At 41.5% G+C, this 21,339-nt stretch overlaps 1 protein-coding gene across 1 annotated transcript in view; it reads right to left on the reverse strand.

The window, feature by feature from the left end:
- The window catches only part of RELN (reelin), a 568,089-nt gene that overhangs the window by 94,138 nt on the left and 452,612 nt on the right, over positions 1–21,339 (reverse strand). Inside the window, exons 35-42 of the mRNA XM_030217170.1 lie at positions 19,318–19,458; positions 14,388–14,565; positions 12,619–12,703; positions 8,829–9,011; positions 7,825–7,996; positions 7,544–7,646; positions 5,624–5,853; positions 3,337–3,557 (exon numbers count right to left, since the gene is read on the reverse strand). Of these exons, the coding sequence (XP_030073030.1) occupies positions 3,337–3,557; positions 5,624–5,853; positions 7,544–7,646; positions 7,825–7,996; positions 8,829–9,011; positions 12,619–12,703; positions 14,388–14,565; positions 19,318–19,458 (1,313 nt within the window). The remainder of the gene's footprint in view (positions 1–3,336; positions 3,558–5,623; positions 5,854–7,543; positions 7,647–7,824; positions 7,997–8,828; positions 9,012–12,618; positions 12,704–14,387; positions 14,566–19,317; positions 19,459–21,339) is intronic.

Below are 21,339 nucleotides of genomic sequence, written 5' to 3' on the forward strand. Positions count from 1 at the left end.
GATTTTCCACATGTAAAATCAGGGATTACATATAAAAAGAGCATTTTATAAAATTTGCCACCATATATGTATATAAAAGCAGATGTAGTCAGTGGTCCCATACATACATTTATGCATAATTATAGTGGTCAGGGGTGGGCACAGCTGAGTGGAGTTTTTGTTTATATGTATACTTTACAAAATGCAAATGAATACATGTATAATCAGCAGAAATGCATGTGTATGTTCATGCCTGCTCTGGAGCAGGCACAAACAGATATATTATGCATCATATTTTTGCTGCTGATTGCATATATAAGTGATTATTTTATATGGAAAAGTATTCATGCATTTTCCCTTATAAAATTGTTCCCTTTTGTACTGAATGTACACCAGCCACATCCACTTATGCAGCCAAAGATAAAATTATCTTCAAATGTTCCAACGGACCCCCTATTAAATAGGATCTTAATGTCATTTATTGTTATTTAAGAGGTCTTAATGCTGTGGATTATATACAAGGATTTCCAAATCAATCCAATAAGTGATTTTTGTAGTCTCACACCAGTAATTAGCAACACAGAGAAAATTAAATATTTCTACCACTCAATCTATATTGAGAGCTAGAGGACATTAAATGGTAGTTACCGTAAATAAAAATGCATGCATAATATATATAGCAATAAAAGATATTAGTGTTGCTTTCATAATTTGTGTTAAAGCCTTTGGCAGCGTGTGTTACTGCTTGATTACAGAGTCCTTGCCATTTTCTTAGATGTCTTTGCCATTAACTTGGGATGTTTAAATTTGGATGCAGTTATCCACCGGCAGCATTAGCTGCCTTGGGACTCTCTCTTTATTATAATATGCACATTGCATGACTTTTACAACCTTTCAGGACCACAACATTTCCATACAGAGATTTATGACTACCACATTCTGGATTCTCAATAGACTGTAAAAGGTCATTAATTCCAAACAGTAGATGAAAACCAAAACAAATCTAGGCCATGCACTACTCTCCCTTCTGAAGCCTTGTATCTGGGTCTCCATGTGTCTAAATAGACAGTGGAATTTGCACTCTTCTGTTAGATTTGCATACAAGGTTATGCCTATAAAGCCCGATTTCAAGACAAAGCAATCTTATTGCAGTTACTATGGGGTAAATATTTAGCTGGTGATGCTGAGTGTTTTTTTTTTAGCTGCCACCGTCTTTATTCTCCAATATTCAAGACTAGAGCATGACCAAACACTAATATTGAATATCCAGATTTGTGAGGCCGGCTATCTCTTATGTGGTTAAGAGGTCTTACATAAGTACATAAGTAATGCCACACTGAGAAAAGACCAAGGGTCCATCGAGCCCAGCATCCTGTCCACGACAGCGGCCAATCCAGGCCAAGGGCACCTGGCGAGCTTCCCAAACGTACAAACATTCTATACAATCAAGCCATTGTGACATCACTAATGAGGTTGGCTCTTATTGGTGGAATGAGCCACTATGACATCACAATAGGTTAAATCACTGCTCTATGTAATAAAAGTGAGCCAAGTAGAGGACATAAGTACATAAGTAATGCCACACTGAGAAAAGACCAAGGGTCCATCGAGCCCAGCATCCTGTCCACGACAGCGGCCAATCCAGGCCAAGGGCACCTGGCGAGCTTCCCAAATGTACAAACATTCTATACATGTTATTCCTAGAATTGTGGATTTTTCTCAAATCCATTTAGTAGTGGTTTATGGACTTATCCTTTAGGAAACTGTCTAACCCCTTTTTAAACTCTGCTAAGCTAACCGTCTTCACCACGTTCTCCGGCAATGAATTCCAGAGTTTAATTACACGTTGGGTGAAGAAACATTTTCTCTGATTTGTTTTAAATTTACTAAGGTGTGCCAAAAAGTGGCCTGCACTGGTGTAGATGTATGTATTGGATGCGTGCAGGTCCATTTTCAGCACACCTGCATAAAAGGCCTTTTTAAAAAAAGCCAAAAATGGGTGTGCGGCAAAATAAAAGTTGGCACGCATCCATTTTGGGCCTGAGACCCTACCACCACCCATTGACCTAATGGTAAAGTCTCACGCATGAACTGGGTGGTAATCATCAGCGCGCGTAGAATGTTGATTACCGCCCGGTTAGCGCCGCGCACCAGAAATTTTCCAGGGTGCATAGTGGGTGCGCGTCAATTGACACATGTAGGATGCGCATACACACCTATGCGGCTTAGTAAAAGGGCCCCTAAGTGTGATATTCAGCACTTAACCGTCTAAGTGAAACTGGATAAAGAAAGGACTGAGTTTTACGTGGTCCGGTTTGGCTGCTTAATTTAGATGGTTAAGGGCTGAATATTGGCATTTAATCACATAAGTGCTGGCTTCGCCCCCAGACTGCTCACAAAAAAAGGTGTGTATGGCTTTAGATTAGATCTGTGGTTCCCAAGCTCGATCCTGGATGCATCCCAGCCAGTCAAGTTTTCAGGATATCCACAATGAATATTCATAACAGAGATTTGTATGCACTGCCTCCACCTCATGCAAATCTATTTCATGAATATTCATTGTGGATATCCTGAAAACCCGACTGGCTGGGGTGCCTCCAGGATAAGGCTTGGGAACCATTAGATTAGATGCTTGATATAGTGCCTTTCTGTGGTACAACCAAATTAACTTACATTTGTTATAGGCAGGTACTTTCTCTGTCCCTAGAGAGCTCACAATCTAGGTATTGTACCTGGGGCAACGGAGGGTTAATTACATGCTAAAATGGCATAGCACATAATTGAGAGAGGGGCATTCATAGGGGAGGGGTATATGCAGGGAATAGGCGGAGCAACTTACAGAATACTGTAAATTAGGCATGCAAACGTTGCATTTAGGCGTGAACATTTAAGTGAGTAACAGAACTGTCGTAAACGTGCATGCTAAAATTTTGGTGTGCTGATGCGGCTTTACGCTAGTATTCTGTAAGGACACTCTCTAACGTACCTAGGGCGGGGTGGGGGCAGTCCGCCCCAGGTGCTGGCAGCAAGGGGTGCGCGGACCAGTCGCACACTGTCGGTTCTGCTGGTCCCCTGCCCTGAAACAGGAAGTTGACATCTGAGGGGGGCGGGGGACCAGCAGAGCCGACAGCGCGCATTTGCTCTGCATACCCCCTTGCTTGGAGGATGGGGATGCGCTGCCCCGGGGGTGGGGGGTGCTCCTCCCTGCCCCAGGTGCCATATAAAGTAGGTATGCTGTTCTTTGTAACTGGCTCGCTACCTGGGATAATATGGCATCTAAACGGTGGCATGCTGTTATACAATTGCCTCCCACACAAATAATCTATCTTCTGATGTACTGAGTAATAAGAGAATTACCTTCAAAGTCATCCTTGAGGAAGTCAGGGTTCCTGGTGCTTATTTTGCAGGTAGGACCTGAATATCTGGGATCACAAATGCACTTGGTTCCGTTCATGCAGCTGCCATGTCCACTGCACATCTCCTCACACTGTGGGCCTATGTACACGTTATCAATGGCCCATGTCACTGGCTGAGCGCCAGAACGATAAAACCCTTGGTACCATCTGAACCTTACAGAGCTGTCAAAAAGATGCACATTTTCCACAATTAGCCTCCTATTTTTTTTCTTTTTTTTGTCTATATCAAACTTCTTCCCAAGAGAGGTTCTTCAGAGTTCATCAGAAAATAAAAGAGTAAGGGGCCCTTTTACTAAAGTGCAAATTAGCGCATGGTGTTAGTGCATGAGCATGATAACTGTTATGATGCTGACATGACAGCATGCGCTAATTTGCACATGGGGGTAATTCTCTACAGGCTGCACAGTAAGCACCAATTCTATAATAATGCTTGTGTGTGCAATTGCTATTATATATTTATTTATTGGGATCTATTAACATAGAATTAACCCTTAACTGCATGCCATGTTAAGGTGTGAGAACTGGCATTCTGTATAGGTTGTCCAAATTTTGGCACCCATATTTAGACACAGATCTCAGATCCACGTATAAACTAATTAGTCAATTAAGCAACTAACAATCAATTATTGAAGCTAGCAGGCACTTAATTGAAAGTAATTAAGAAACACACGCGGATCTGCCCTATACCCTAGTCCAGGGGTGTAGCCAGACTTCAGCGGGAGGGGGGGTCCAGAGCCCAGGTGAGGGGGCACATTTTAGCCCCCCCCCCCCGGTGCCACCGACCCCCCCCCCCGCCATTGCCGACCCGCCGCCGCCGCCACCACCAACTTTGCTCCCCCCTGCCGACGACCCTCTCAACCCCCCTCCCGAAGCCAACCCTCACCTGCTGCCACAGCCATCGTCGCCTACCTTTGCTGGCGAGGGACCTCAATCCCTGCCAACGTGCAGGACGTCAGAAACAGAACAAAGCCTTGCGCGGAAAGCAAGAGGACCTCGGCTGGCGGGAGTTGGGGTCCCCTGCCAGCAAAGGTAGCCCATGGCGACAGCGGGGGAGGGTTGGCAGGAGGGGGGTCAAGAGGGTCATTGGCAGGGGGGCCAATACCAAATCTACTGGGGCCCAGGCCCCCGTGGCCCCACGTAGGTACGCCCCTGCCCTAAGTCTATAACACGAGTGCCTAAATTTCATAGCCAGCAACTCTAAAGGGAGCATGGCCATTGGAGGAGCATGGGTGGGTCAGTGGCGTTCCCAGAAATTAGGTGCAATGTTATAGAATACCTGGATTTGCACTCCTGCCATCAGTTGGGCGCGAGCATTTACACCAGATTTTGGCAGGCGTAAGTGTGTGCACTCAAAGTTTGGTGTGAGACGTGCACCAAGCTAATATTCTGTAATGGGCACTCTGCACAGAGTGACCTTTACAGAACACTATCTTAGCACAGATCATAACAGCACCTAATTGTGGGCGCTATTTACTAAATCTGGCCCTTCGAGTGCAGTCACTGCATGGAACTTAACCTATGCTGTCACTTGTGTATGAAGGAGTATTAAGTGCATCGACATTAACTGCAAATAAATTTAGTGCATGGTAACAAACTTTGCTGTGTGATAACTGCAAGGGACATGCCGGGCACACCTCAAACAGTGCACAGCCTTTGCACTTGCTGTGCATTAATTTTTGCTGTTAAAGTAAAAGCCAGTGCAAAAACCACATTTTAGTAAAAGGGCCACTAAGTAGCATACTGAAGAGTAATGCGCTGGAGGTACAATTAACAGAATCTGGAAAATGATTAGCACTGAGGCTTCATAAAATACATTCACATTAATATTAACATGTCACCCTGTATTAACTTGCATATTTTTAAGGATTATCAAGATCAGGTTCTCGATTTCATATATAAAGTACCACAAACAAGTCTGGCTTTCAGAGTAACCAACCTATACTAAAAATTACTCTTGTTCTTAAAATATGGGCATGCAGATGCATCTGATAAATATTCATGGCGGTTATCCTGAAAACCAGACCTCACTGAGAATCGCCGGCTTGATTTCTACAGGACTTGTGTGACATTTAAAAAAAAAAAGTGTCTTTATAAAATAGATTACAAATAGGTGCCTTCTTGCCCTCTCAGTCTAGTTGACATTATAAAATTGCCCTCTACATATCATAAAGGAAAAGCCAAACAGACATGGAAAGGGATGGCAGAATTTCTGCGGGCTGGAGACATACCCACACAGGTGGAGTTTTCCAAAGTGAATGACCTCTCTCCGCCAGCCCCGGGTGGTTCCAGTATAATAAGTACTGCTGGGGTGGTACTCTGTGGAACACAGGGCACTGAGATGGCTGCTGCTGCTGTAACACAGCGGAAGAAGCAGGTGCCATGTCGCTCCAAAATCTCGAGAGAACTCCAGTCTGACAGGGTCTGCCGAGGAGCTGTCCGTGGTACATCCTACATTGATCTTGACACAAAGAGTTCCAAGCCAACATTATTTCACAAAAGCAAATCTTAAAATTAAAAAAGCACATAAAAACTATTGACTAAAATATATCCATAGGTTTTCCATGCTCTTTGAGGGAAAATGTCTGGATTTAATGAAAAGAGAATTTATGGAAAACATCAAGAAAGTGTTTACATCAAGGAGGGCACTGTCAACAGTAGTATGAGAAAGAGGGTTCAGTACACAGTCATAGGTTTAATTCATCAAGCATTGCATTCAAGTTGTATTCCGCAATATTTAAAACCAGTAAAAAAGGCCCGTTTCTGTTTTAACCTTGCGCTAGCAAGGTTTTATTGTGTGTGTGTGTGTGTGTGTGTGTGTGTGCGTCTCCAAATCCTCCTCCTTGCGGCAAGCCCTTGCAGAAGCACAGGGGTGTGTAGTGAGACAGAGTGCATGTGTGTGTGAGAGAGTGGGTGTGACAGAGAGACAGAGTGTGTGTGTGTGTGTGTGTGTGTGTGTGTGACAGTGACACACAGAGAGCAAAAGACTGTGAGTGTGTGTGTGTGTGTGTGAGAGAGAGAGAGAGAGAGAGTCTGTGTGTGACACTGAGCTAACACAGCCTAGCAAACCTCCTCAGAATGTGGCTTCATTCCAGGCACAGAATGTTGGAGGTGTCGTGTGACGTCATAATGCATCTGACGTCATCTGATCTACACAGCAGACCACCTCAGAATGTTGCTTCAAGCCAGGCACAGAACATTGGAGCTGAGAATTATTATATAGGACGTGTAATTCAGGTGTATTAGCCATCCAGATCTTTGCGATCTGAGATTGTGAAATTTTTGGCATGTGTAATAGAGCATTTTTGGCAATATGCCAATGCATGGAAATCAGCTTTTTCAATAGCAAGACCACAAATTTGGAACAGATTGCCAGGTTACCTGAGCCTATGTAGTAGCAGGGTTCAATTTGTTAAATTATTGAAAACTTACCTATTTGAACACACATGGAATTGATATTATTTGCTGATCAGCTGGAATACTGTAATATTTTGTTTATTTATATATTAGTTTTATTTTAATTGTGTATGTTGGTTTTGTTAGAAATTTTTAAATAAATAAAGAAAGAGCTGTGATATGTCATTATAAGGGCTGCAAGAGAAATTGGTTATAACGAGAAACAGATTTGAACACAGAGGATATGCTGAAAAGCATATTGAAGAGGGTTATTTTAAGGTCAAATCACAACACAAAGAACATTTGCCATTAGGACAAACTAATAAACAAAAAACGGATATTGTTTGCACCTCACATTTAAATATCACCTAAACTTTTAATAAACTTTAATAACAGAATCACTTTACAAACCTTTTTTCATGTCTTTTGATTTCCTTTATTCCCTTTTCATTTCTCTTTGTTTACAATGCTCTAGTTGCCTTTCAACCCAGTTCTTGAGGCACACCTAGTCTCATCAGGTTTTCAGGATATCTGTAATGAATATGCATGGAATAGATTTACATACCAAGGAGGCAATGCATGGAAATCTATCTCATCATCATCATCATTGTGGATGTCTTGAAAACCTGATGTTCTAGGTGTGCCTCCAGGACTGGGTTGAGAAGCACTGGCCTAACATGAAAACTGTGAAAGACCCAGGCTGTCCAGAAATACAAGTAGAGGTGGTCATTGGAGGAGGAGGAAGTAGGGGCTACCTCAAACTGAATTATAGTGTTCTCATTCACATCCAGATCTCTTGTGGCGATGGAATGCTCTCCAACCTCGTTTGAAACAAAGACCATTGCTGAATCTTCCTCGCTAGTACAAAAACAAACAAACACAAAGAAAAACAGAAAGGCATATGAAAGGTGTTTCAGATGCCAAACTTGCTGAGCAGTAACTGCAGATGTCATATCAACATAAATTTACATCTGAAGCCTTCTCATTCTGGTCTCTTTCTGTACTTGGAGAGGTTTGCTGAAACTTGAATACTTACGGAGCTCCCTTAGAAGAATATGGACAATACAGCCCGATGTTGCCACCAGGATAGAAAAACCAATTTTCCTCCTTAGGTCCAAAGTCAAACGTATCAAAAAGAATAACAGGGTTCTTCAGGCTATTTCCATCAATGATAAAATCATCAATAATCCATATTTCTTCTTTTTTACCTAAGAAGATTTTAACAAAACAAATAAACTGTCAAAGTAACAAGAATGAAGAGTTTTGCTGCATGGAAAGGCATGAGCAGAATAGGATAAAGTGTAATCAGCTTATTATGTGTCATTAACTGGGCCAATTCTTTGCACAGTGGTTAGCATGATGATTTTTAAGGTGTGAAGAAATCAGCTAATCAATAAGCATTCTTGAATTATTCCTGACTGACCAGTTAAAGGACATTGAGGGCCCTGTTTACAAAGGCGCGCTCGCATTTTTAGTGCATGCTAAAAGTGAGCGAACTTTAACCATATAGATGCCCATAGGAATATTATGGGCATCTACACAGTTACACATGCTAATTTTTTAGCATGTGCTAAAAACACTGGCGTGCCTTTGTAAACAGGGCCCTGCAACAAACAAACAAAAGCACTTCCAGAAGTACACAAGTATTCCTTGGAGGAGGAGTGGCCTAGTGGTTAGGGTGGTGGACTCTGGTCCTGGGGAACTGAAGAACTGAGTTCAATTCCCACTTCAGGCACAGGCAGCTCCTTGTGACTCTGGGCAAGTCACTTAACCCTCCATTGCCCCATGTAAGCCGCATTGAGCCTACCATGAGTGGGAAAGCGTGGGGTACAAATGTAACAAAAAAAAAAAAAGAATGATGCTGGCCACAGCTAACAAAGTAAGCGGAGTCAATCCTGTACGGTTGACAGCTGGGCAATATCCTAAGCTACTGTAGTATAGGCAGGGTAGTTGGGAAGATTGGATGAGTCAAATGTTCCTCGTTTGCCAGCCTCTAATTTGCTATTATATTCGAAAAGGAAAATGTTTGCTTTCCATTACCATTGTGGTAAGGTTGCCAGAGCCTGAATCGAGTTGCATTGGTTTGTGCTGTGTGCGGCAAAGGGACATTGATGAAAAGAAGATCCGTAGTCTGCGTGAAGTAAAATTCATCAATAAGATGCCAGGTGATGCCGCCATTGCTGGAGAACTGGAGCAAGATGGAATGAGACCTTTCCGGGGTACCTGCAAACAAGCACAGTACCACAGTAAATGAGGTAATACATACAGCATCTTAATATAGGCTATGTTCATATTTATAGCTCTGCAAATGGTTTCCTTTACTTTTATTACAGAGAGAGAAATAGCTTTCTTTTGACATTGTGATGCATTTGTTTATAACAAGTTTACATATACTTTCTGTGAGCACTCTACATTAGTTCACTGTATATCTCAGTTTCCCTGCAATATTATAGCTTAGACTAATCCTAGTATAATTTTCATTTCTGGCACAAAACATTTTGAACAGTATCCTATCTTGCATTGTGCACTGGTTCAAGTATAGATTAAATCTCCACAATGCCTTTTTTTTTTTGCATACTCTTGTTGCTGTAATACATCATTTATAAGGCCCACTTCAAAATACTTAAACACTGGGGTCGATATTTAGCAGCACTTAGCCGGGTAGCAGAGAATCCCACCTGAAAAAGTGCTGCTCACTGGGTCATATCTGGATTTTCAGCTACACTTACCTGAGATAGTGCCACTGAATATCTGGACAGACTCCTGTGGCACTATCTGGTCAGTGCCAGGCAGTCCAGGGGTGGATTGGGGTCATGTAAGTTTTATGACAGGAGATGGCATGAGCCTCTCTAGCCCATTCTGTGGGCTGAAGCCAGTGGGCGGAGCTTGCCGCCATATTGTGTGACCCCAAACATTTTACTGAGCGTCTTTCTTTCTATTATAGCGTTTCTTCAATCATGTTATTTAGCCTGAAAATTTGTGTCCCACACCTAGAAGCAGCCATTGACCCTGAAGCTGCTGACAAAATGGTGGCCAACGTTGGTTTTTGGCGCTGGATGAAGGCTCTCTGTGACTTGGCACATCAATTAAATGACAATAAAGACGTGTGAAGCTAAGTAAAAGTTTTTTTCAGCATCAAGTTACAATATTGTTTGTAGAGACATTTACTAAACTGGTGGAGGAAATGTTTTTTATGCCAATGATGAATTGTTTCAGCCATTAAAGAAAGCCATGTATTATCCCTGGAAGCTCTTTGAGGCTTTTTCCTTCCTCATCAGTTGATCTTCTGTAGTTTGATGGCTTTGCTTCTATTGTTTTCTGAGAACATTACATTTTGTATATTATTCAGCTTTTGTTAAGAGTTCTCACCTCACTATAGTGTGTGGTTGATTCTAACAACCTTTATAGAATCCAGGGGTTATTGTATACAATTGCTGCTTTTCATGGCTGCCTGCCTGCCTGCCTGCCTACCTTCTTGTCTTAGTGCCACGATGGTCTGACTCAGCTTGGAGACTTTTGTGGTCTCTGCTTCTGCCAAATGCCACCTGCTGCCTCCTCCTCTGTCCTCCAATGCTTGCTTCTGCATTTGTAATTCATCACATTCATTCATCTTTCAGTTATGGGACTCTGCTGCCAGTTTCAGTGTACTAGTTCATTTGTGATTTTCCTTTCAAAGCTTCCTCTGCCAATCTGCCCACTAGGCTCTGTCAACCTCTTGTCCTTACTACAGCTGTTGCCAACATTTGCTGCCACTTGCCTGAGTTTCTACAGACGCTATTGGTACAGTCGCAGCGCCAAAATAAAAAGGACCTTGCTTCCAAATTCAGCTTCCTAATTCTACTTAGTTCCACATTCAGTATACCTTCTAGAGAAAAGCCTAAAAACAACCAGTGTTAGCGGAGAATGTCGCAAAATGTTATAGGTCAACAAACTACAGTACAAGACTGCTTCTCTGAGATCTTAATCTCATGGGATTCAAGCTCAGTGAGGACCTTGACTCCTTGTAGCAGAACCAAAGAGTTATTTCATATACGGTAAGTCGATTTTAGTTGCAAAGGTGGATATGGCTACAGTTGTGGCATGTCTAGCAGGATGGATGTTTATATCATACAGAATGACTGCAGACCTGAATCTTTATATACATAAGTACATAAGTACATAAGTAATGCCATACTGGGAAAAGACCAAGGGTCCATCGAGCCCAGCATCCTGTCCACGACAGCGGCCAATCCAGGCCAAGGGCACCTGGCAAGCTTCCCAAACATACAAACATTCTATACATGTTATTCCTGGAATTTTGGATTTTTTTCCAAGTCCGTTTAGTAGCGGTTTATGGACTTGTCCTTTAGGAATCCGTCCAACCCCTTTTTAAACTCTGCTAAGCTAACCGCCTTCACCACTTTCTCCGGCAACGAATTCCAGAGTTTAATTACACGTTGGGTGAAGAAAAATTTTCTCCGATTTGTTTTAAATTTACTACACTGTAGTTTCATCGCATGCCCCCTAGTCCTAGTATTTTGGAAAGCGTGAACAGACGCTTCACATCCACCTGTTCCACTCCACTCATTATTTTATATACCTCTATCATGTCTCCCCTCAGCCGTCTCTTCTCCAAGCTGTATAACCCTAGCCTCCTTAGTCTTTCTTCATAGGGAAGTCTTTGACTATGGTGGTTATTTTAGAAGCTCTATTCTTGTTTTAGAGGTCTGAAAACTGGTATTTAGTTGTCCATATTGCATGGACATCCATATCCCAATTTTTCAAACTTAGGATATGTACATCTAACACAGCAGTACATCCATATGGCAAGGGTGTGTGATCTGGGCATGTTTTAGGTAGAACTAGGGAGGGCCCAAATATAGACAGCGAGCTCCAATCACAGGGGAAGGGATCTCGAAGTCTAAAAAGATGGACATTGTTATTTTGACCGGGTACTTGTCATGTCCAGGTTAAAGAAAAGTGGTCTGATTGAGCAGCTGTCCACTGGAGAGATTAAGGCACGACACCTCCTTGATTCCCCAGTGGTTGCTGTCCCCCTCCCTCTCCCCTGAATGTGAAACTTGCAAGGGATACCAAACTGTATTACAGCTTCAGGTATTACAGACATTCTTAACAGAGCAATATGCGGGTCTGAGGAGTAGCCTAATGGATAGTGCAGTGGGCTGAGAGCCAAGGGCCCCAGGTTCAAATCCCACTTCAGTTTTATGAGCCCTCCAGGGACAGAAAAATACCTACTATACTTGAAAATATAAGACACCTGCAAGCCTGAAGGGTATTGAATTGGTGTAAATTTAGATACAGTAGGTATGTTTCTGTTCCTGGAGGGCTCACAAGTTAAAAAAAAACCCCACAAACTGTTGAAGTGGGCTTTGAACCTGGGTCCCTTGATTCTCAGGCCACTGCTGTAACCATTAAGCTATCCCTCTGCTCTGCATGCTCTGTGGCCAATTAATAAATGAATTTTCCTATTTTGCCACATCTATGTCCCTTGGTTCGCCCTGTTCATAATTTGGGCTTTTCAGTTTGTAAAATAGATGTTCATGCTGGACGTTTCCAGAACATGGATGTCCATCTCATATGAATAGGTTGTATCCTGTTCTAAAATACACGTGAGATGGACGTCCATTTGTGATGTTCTGAGCTGAACGGTTTTTTCTAATGTCACTCCACACCACTGGATTATATTGACTATGTGAAATTTCATGGGGAGTTCATTGCAATTTAGCATAAATTAGCAGTCAGTAATTCTAACTGATTTCTTAATATCAGAATCATTTCTTACTATGATATATAAGCAGCTTCCTGAATAAATAACAAACAGTGCTTTTACCTTTTGCTATGAATTTGAATGAAAACTGGATGTACAGAGTATGCGTGCAGTCTAAATCTCTTGAAACAAGCATCCTCAGCCCCTCCTAAAATTAAAAATAAGTAATTAATTTTCATAGTTTGAATCAGTACTATTACGTCTGACTTGGTAGACAGAGTTGGTTGACTTTTAAAATCTTTTTGCCCAATTTTCACATCTTTAGAAAACTACTTGGGTCGTTAACAAGAAGATATGTAATATGTACATGGTGTTCGGAAAAAAACGAAACCCTTACATATTTTCACAATACTTTGTAATTGTTTAAACGTTTATCCACCTGTTTACTAAGCCATGCTAGCAGCTGCTGTGCGCTCATGCCGACACAACCCGTTCACTTTGAATGGGCTGTGTCGGCATTGCCACGTGGCTTAGTGAATGGGCGGGGAGGGGGAGGCGGTAGGGGGGTTTAGTATGACCTTTGAAAATACATTAGTCCAGCCTTTATTAGGAAACTCCCTAAGCAAATGCTTTGTGCTGTATGCCTTATTTTGTTGCAAAAATTTATTTGCAATTTTATCTTCTTCGGTAAACACCATTTTGCTAAAACAGATTTTAATGGTAACTTCTTGAATGATGTCATTTTGAAAACAGGGATCTTGTAGTTTTTACAGCACTTTACAGCATCTTGCAGTAACACATGCCAATAATAGTAATATATATTTTTTAATAGTAGCACAATTGTTTTTGGGTTATTTGGAAAAATGTTGGAAGTCCTGATTTTTCTGGACACCACGTATGTATGTACATGTGTACAGAAGTGTGTATTGGAGAGGGAAAGTAGTTACAAATGATGACAAATAAAGCAGTTAAAAAAAAGTAACTACTGTTGAATACATAATAGATGAATGAATTGATTAAAAAATATAAGAAAATAAAAATTAATGTAAGAGAAGCATGAATAATAATGAAAAAAAAAAAATCACACACATACAGAATCCTCATAGAAACACATTGCAATATTGGGCCAGATTTCAGCCAGTGCAGTCTCCATATTAAGGGATCTTTTTGCTAAGCTGCAGTAAGCGCTAGTACACACTTATTGCAGCTTGAAATGGATTACCGTCTAGCTGCATACCCCCATTTATAGAATTGCCTCTTATCTGTATATACAGATTGACCAGTGACTATACCAACACTATCCCTCTAATTCTAAAATGTTTTGCACTCAAAATGGTGGCTAGTGTGTAATGCGCAAGTTATAGAATGAGGTCATTTTCAGAGATAACTTAATAATGAGCTGCCAGTTGGTGTGAATGAACAATAATAGGCTGTAATTGGCCTTTGTTGGGGCTAGTTGGCATCAATTAGAAGTTGCGAGTGCAACTGCCCTTAGTCGGTATTCTATAAAGTTGCATGCTCAAATATGCATGAGATAGATTTGCATGCACTACCTCCAATGTCTACAAATCTATCTCATGCATATTCACTGAGGATATCCTGAAAACCTGACTGGCTAGGTCTATCCCGAGGACTTGGCTGAGCACTTCTTTCCTAAATGGATAATTTGTGCACTGCCTCCTCCAATCCTGGCCCACAATTATACTGATTGTATTAGGCCATTTAGTGATTTAAATGGCCTGATGCTATCCATATCATTTTTGCAAACACATGGATAGGGGAGTTATGAATTGGTCACCTGGAGACCAATGCATAGCTCCCTTTGAATATCAACCTGACTGATTTTACACAGTTCATATTCTAGGCAAATTTCAGTTAAAATATGGCCCAACCCCTTTAAAGATGAGTGCAGTTCCAGATTTCATTGTTTCTCCATTGAGGTTTCCTCTCTCTGCTCCATAGACTTCAGGCCAGAGATCAGGGTGCAGGTTACTGTTGAAGTCATCTTTCAGGACAGTGGGAAGAGGAGCAATAGGGACACAGTAAGAACCTCCAAAGCCTCTGTCACACCTGCAAGTACATTTTCATTCATGGAAAAAGGCAATGCTTACAAGTTTAGTAAAGTAAGAATAAAAATAATTAAAAAAAAATGTAACAATCTGCTTTTACATCCATATCGATGGACAGATGCTGAAGAAGCTATTTCTGATCTCGTTCCAAGAATTGCCACATTGAAATTTAATCTGTTATATTAATACTATTCTATTTCTGATGTTATATATTTGGCATTATTATAGCTCCTGTAAGCCACATACAACTTGATTTGCTATCTGGATGTTTGTGGGATATAAATCTAATAAAATGAAAAAAATATATATTTTCCTATGATCGACTTTAAGCACGGAAGTCATTTGCAGCATATATCCACTATAGTGGTCGGGAAGAAAGTTTACTTAAAGATAAATTATTGATTGAATTTTAGGCTATCAGATGCCTTACACCGCACGCGAAACATATCAACTTTTTTTTTCAACATTCAATTGAACAAAGAAATTTTACAACAGAAACAAAAATAGACAGAAGCAAAAAGGTAGATGAGGGTCTCCCTAGAAAACCCACTATGAGTTGTAGTCTATCTACTTGCAACATCTCCAAACAGAATGACATAATAATAATAATAAAAAGAAAGAAAGAAGTACACAAAACATATCGCAAATCAAAGTTAACAGTTGATACCTTTATCCAGGGGTGTGCTGGTAAATTTTTAACAACAGGCTCTTTCTCCGGACACAGCCAGCTCTGCAGTTGGAAGGGCTAGGGGTGGCCGGGGTGGGTGGGTGGGGGGGGGGGGGGGGGAGCAACACCTGCCTCTCTCTCCTTCCTCCCTTCGTGCGGGCACGCTAGGCATACCTTTGCTGGCAGCTCCCAAAGTCTTGCTCTGAGCAGCATGCTGGAACTTCTCTCACATGCTCGAGAAGTCTCCGCCTGCTGCCCAGAGCTGGAAACAAGGAGCGGGGAGCAGCAGTAGTCTATTTACTTGGCTGGCAGGGCTCAGCATCCCCCACCAGCAAAGTAAAAGAGAATTCAGCAGGGGGCCCGAGTCCACATTTTGGGAGCCAGTTGTTAAAGTAGCCATGGAGGGCCCTATTTTAACAACCGGCTCCCAAAATTCTTAAAAACTTAACAACCGGCTCTTGAGAGCCTGTGAGAGCCTGCTCCAGCACACCACTGCCTTTATCTGTCCCCTTCATTATCCCTTCATTGTAAACATAAACTATCTAAAAGTAGAGTGAAGTAAAAAGATGAAGGAAGAAATCACTTCATATGCCAATTACAACCCATTCAATCCCCGCTTTATAACAACTATCTTAAAGTGCCTAAAACAAAGTGAAAATTGCTGTAGCAGTCTTAAACTCCTGTTGAAAAAACCTTGACCCCCCTTTTACTAAGGCGGGCTCATGTTTTTAGCGTGTACTAAAATTGTGGGCACGCTAAACGTTACAGACGCCCATACGAATGCACTGTCGTCTCTAACGGTTAGCCTGCCCACAATTTTAGTGCGCGCTAAAAACATGAGCGCCTCGGTAAAAGGGGGTCCTTAAGTCTTACGTAATCAACCTCAATAACCATATAAAACACAAGAAAAAAAACCATCAAAAACAGAAAACATCAATCCCTCCACCCTTCCCACCCCCACCTCATCCCCTCCCCTCCCTAATATTTGATATTACCTGTAACATATCGCTGTTTTGTTTAGGAAACATATCAACTTTGATGCCTGCGGGATATGGGACCCAAATCCAGGTCTCGTAAGCTGAATCACACCATGCAACTTGTGAAACCACAGATGCAAATCTTACAAGCTGTTCTTTTCAAAGGTACAATTCTGACCCTTCCCTCTGCCTTCTCCCTCCATTAGTGTCAGCAGTATTGCATTTATGTACTGTGGAATTTTTAACGTAATAGCACACTTTGGGCACTGATTATGTCAAGGGTAAGTGTGGTCTAGTTCTGTTTGGTGGTTTGAACATGTGGATTTATTTTACTGATTATAGTATTTTTCCAGGGATAATCTGTCTTTTTGCTGATGCCTAAAAACATTGAGGAGGGGCAATATTCAGTGGGATGACTGCCTCATAAAGACATCTTGATATTTTTATGTAGAATTTCAGCTAGCACATCATGCAATGAAGCTACAATGTAGTAAATTTAAAACGAATCGGAGAAAATTTTTCTTCGCTCAACGTGTAATTAAACTGTGGAATTTGTTGCCAGAGAATGTGGTAAAGGCGGTTAGCTTAGCGGAGTTTTAAAAAGGTTTGGACGGCTTCCTAAAGGAAAAGTTCATAGACCATTATTAAAATGGACTTGGGGAAAATCCACTATTTCTGGGATAAGCAGTATAAAATGTTTTGTACATTTTTGGGATCTTGCCAGGTATTTGTGACCTGGATTGGCCACTGTTGGATACAGGATGCTGGGCTTGATGGACCTTTGGTCTTTCCCAGTATGGCAGTACTTATGTACTTATATAAGTTGTACCATTGATATGTTGTCCCAAACTTAGTGGTCCTTTTACTAAGCTGTGTAGGCGCCTATGTGTGCCCAGCGCACGCCAATTCAAACTACCACCCAGCAACTGCGTGGCCCGGGTGGTAATTTCATTTTTTATACGCGTCCACTACGTGTGCCAGAAAATATGTTTTCCAGCGCATGGTGCTAACCAGGCGGTAATCGGCATTCTACTCACATTGACAATTACCACCCGGTTAGCGCGTGAGACCTTACCGCTAACTGAGTGGGTGGTGGTAAGGTCTCAGACCCAAAATGGATGCGTACCAATTTTCATTTTGACGCACATCCATTTTCGGCACCACCAAAAAAGGCATTTTTTACAGCTGCGCTGAAAAATTGGTCTGTGCACACTCAAAACACGTGCCTACACTAGAGCAGGCCATTTTTCAATGCACCTTAGTAAAAGGACCCCTCAAAGATATAAATTATCCATTTATAATGAGAACTGTAATTTATACAGTCCACTTATAAAGGTAAAGTTATTTGATAGCATCTGAATTTGGCCCCGCCATGGAATGTCCTGATGATTCCTCACTTTATGGTGATAAATTTTGGCAGCATGTTGACTTAAGTGGACAAAACTTATCTGTTCCCTAGTGGCAAATTCTAAAAGTGCCTGATGTTGATCATATAAGTGCTTTTGGATGTCAATCTGATGGTCTCTTTTTATTTCTCCCATTCCTTTACTGCTGTCAGTGTGAAGGCTTTGATTTGACATTGAAGGACTCTGAAAGGATGCACTGTGCAACAGAGAGATTTTTATTAAGGAAAAATAAAAGCTGGTTGCAATATAGTGAAGGCTTTGAGGTCTCTTCAAAATGACACTGGACTGATTCCAACTCTGCACTCTACTGGGACAGGATGATTCCAACACTGGACTCTATTAGGCCAGCTATTCACTACAAATATATATGTTTTGTTTATTATTGGCTAGTAAAAACATGAAGACTCTTACCCACTAATTCTATAAACTTGTGTGCACAATTTTATGTTTAGTGTGAAAAGTTGTGCAAGCTTGTTATAGAATATTGTCAGTTATGCATGTAATTTAATATGATAATTAGCTGCTAATTGGTATTAATGACCTATTATCGATATGATTGGTGTTAATTTGCACTAATTGGCAGTAATTATCAGTTATTTGCATAACTGCACTGAGTTGGGATTCTACAAATTGCGCATGCAAAACCTATCGCATGCAACTGCAAGGGGGTATAGACTTAAGAGGGGCATGGGTGGGTCAGGAGCTTGCATGCACAGTTATGGGCTAGATTCTATATATGGCGCCTTAAAAATCAGCATCAAAAATGAACCTATAAAGTTCACCAAAGGTTAGGTGTGGATTATAGAATAAGCCTAGTGGCCATTCCTGTGACTAAAATCTAGGCGCATCTTATTTACACCAACTAAAACCTGGTATAAATTCTCACGCCTAATTTAGGCGCAGATCAGGTGCATTCTATAACATTGCATGTAAATTTTTAGGAATGCCCATGACCCGCCGGTGCGCCTCCCATAGCCACACTCCTTTTTCAGATCCACGCATTACAATTTACACGCATCACTTTATAGAATATGCTAAGCAAGTTATGCATGTAAATTCTAATTATTGCCAATTGTTGATAATTGCTTGTTAGTGTCCAATTATCGGCACTGATTGGCTTGTTACTCAAGTTACCTGTGCAAATTGGCGGCAGTAGCACAGCCAAATTTGTGTGCGTAACTCTAGTTGCCATATATAGAATTTCCTGGTATATGCCTACCTGCCTACAGTTTGGCATGAGCATTTATATCAGCCATTGAGTTGGCGTAGGTGCTCAGATCTAAAGTTAGATGCATGACGGTGAACTTACTTTAGTATTCTTTAATGGCAATTGCTTGCACAATTACTGTTATACAGCTGAAGCTTAGTGCACATATCTATGGAGAATTACCCCCTTAGTGTTCTTCTGATAACACAAGTCTTAAGGACCAGTACCAGGTCCTTAGTTCCAGAAGTAGAGACAGGCTTTGTATGTATGGGAAGCCCAGGGATCTGGGCTCAGAAAGGGGGGTGGGGGGGGGGAGAGGGAGAGAGGGAGAGAGGGAGAGAGAGAGAGAGAGAGAGAGAGAGAGAGAGAGAACACTGAATCCTGAACCATTTGCCAGCCATCATATTTTGGAAAAGGTTAAGAAAAAATATGAGTTAATTAGAAAGAAGCTTTGAGTAGAGAGGTATTTTCATGTAGAAGACATTTCAGCACTTACACACAGTGACCTGAATCACAGATTCCATGGCCTGAACACATCCAGGGACACCCAGCTGCCAGGAATACATTATCAATGGCCCAAGAATTAGAAACTGGAGCATAGTCATTCTGAATCCATCTGAAACGTGTCCTCGGAGAACTAGTGAAAAAAAACAACAACCCAGAAACATACATATACTTTAATGTAAATAATTTGCTAATTTAAGGGCAATATTAAAGTTTTAGAAAGTTGTAGAGCAAAAGCATTCAAGTAAGACTGGGGGCGTGAAGAAGATTTTTCAGGTCAGCCATGCACTGCCTTGATGGAGGTTCACATTCAGTCCCTGAGTCAGACCTTCTGTTCCCTGGATTAGCTTGGTTAGCAGTATTCACAGCCCATTCAGGGAGGGAGCTGTGGCTTTTTCATAAGGGTGACACCTAGTGGCCAAATATAGAATCATGCTTGCAGCATTTTGGAAAGATCTTCAGAACATGGACCAAATGGCTTAGGGCTGCAATGACCAGACTAGGTATGTAGGGAGGAGATTATACAACAGAAGAAAAAACCCTAAATTGGTTAAATGTACCTGGGTTATACGAACACCCTTCTGACTGGATAATCTGACCTTCTAAATACACAAAAAGCACAAAGTTGGCCAGGCAAGAAAGGGGTGGGGCCAGAGCAGAGGCACTACTGGAATTAGTTTTAGATTTAACTGGTTAGTGTGTATTTTCAGCGATATTCAGCTAAAATTTAGTTGGACAAATCCATGTTGTACAAATAGCAGGCCTATTTCAAAAAACTATGCGCACTATTATAGAATACACCTAATCTGTGTCTAACTCAGACAGAGGTATTTAGGTCTGGTTTTGGGTGGTCTAAATAGGTGCGTCTAAATTTTGGTCACAAGTACAGCGCGTGAGCATATTCTATACACTATGTGTAAATTTAGGTATTGTTTATAGAATGACGCTAACCGTGTGTTTTTTTTGGTGCTGATTTTAAGGCACCATTTATACAATTTGGCCCGTAGTGTGTATTCCAGCACCCGACTTTGGGCACAAGGTCTTACACCAACTGAAAGCTGGTGTAAATCCTGGTGCACAACTTGGACACACAGCCCCTAAATTCTATAACATTGTGGATAATTCTTTGGAACACCCCTGACCCACCCATGCCCCTCCTATAGCCACACCCCTTCTCGGGTTGCATATGGATCTGCGTAGAATCACATTTAGCTAGATTTGCGCGCAAAATAAAAATTGCGCCTGTCCATTTTGATCCTGAGACCTTACCACCACCCATTGAATTAGCAGTAAGGTCTCACATGTTAACCAGGCAGTAATAGTTAGTGCGTACACTGCTGATTACCACCCGGTTAGCGCCGCAAGGTAGAAACTGTACCTAATTGCTGCACCTAATCACTATACCTGATTACCGTACCTAATTACTGTACCCGATTACCGTACCTAATTACTTTGCCCGATTATTGTACCTAATTGCCGTACCTAATCAGTGTACTGCACCTAATTACCATACCCGATTATCGTACCTAATTACTTTGCCCGATTACTTACCAAATTGCCGCACCTAATCACTATACCTGATTCCGTACCTAATTACTGTACCTGATTACCGTACCTAATTACTTTGCCCGATTATTGTACCTAATTGCCGTACCTAATCAGTGTACCGTACCTAATTACCATACCTAATTACTGTACCCTATTACTTTGCCCGATTACTGTACCTAATTACCATAACTGATTACTGTACCCGATTACAGTTCCCGACTACTGTGGCTGATTACTGTTCCCGATTACCATACTAGTACCCAATTTCCGTGCCTACTTTGCCAGACTACTGTACCCGATTACCATACCTAACTACCATACCGATTACCATACCCGATTACTGTGCCTATTTACCGTACCCGATTACCGTATCCTATTACCGTGCCAGATTACTGTACCCAATTACCGTTCCTAATTACTGTACCAGATTACTTTGCCAGATTACTGTACCCGATTACCGCACCTA

Source organism: Microcaecilia unicolor, chromosome 10 (assembly GCF_901765095.1).
Source record: "Microcaecilia unicolor chromosome 10, aMicUni1.1, whole genome shotgun sequence".
Lineage (NCBI taxonomy): Eukaryota > Metazoa > Chordata > Amphibia > Gymnophiona > Siphonopidae > Microcaecilia > Microcaecilia unicolor.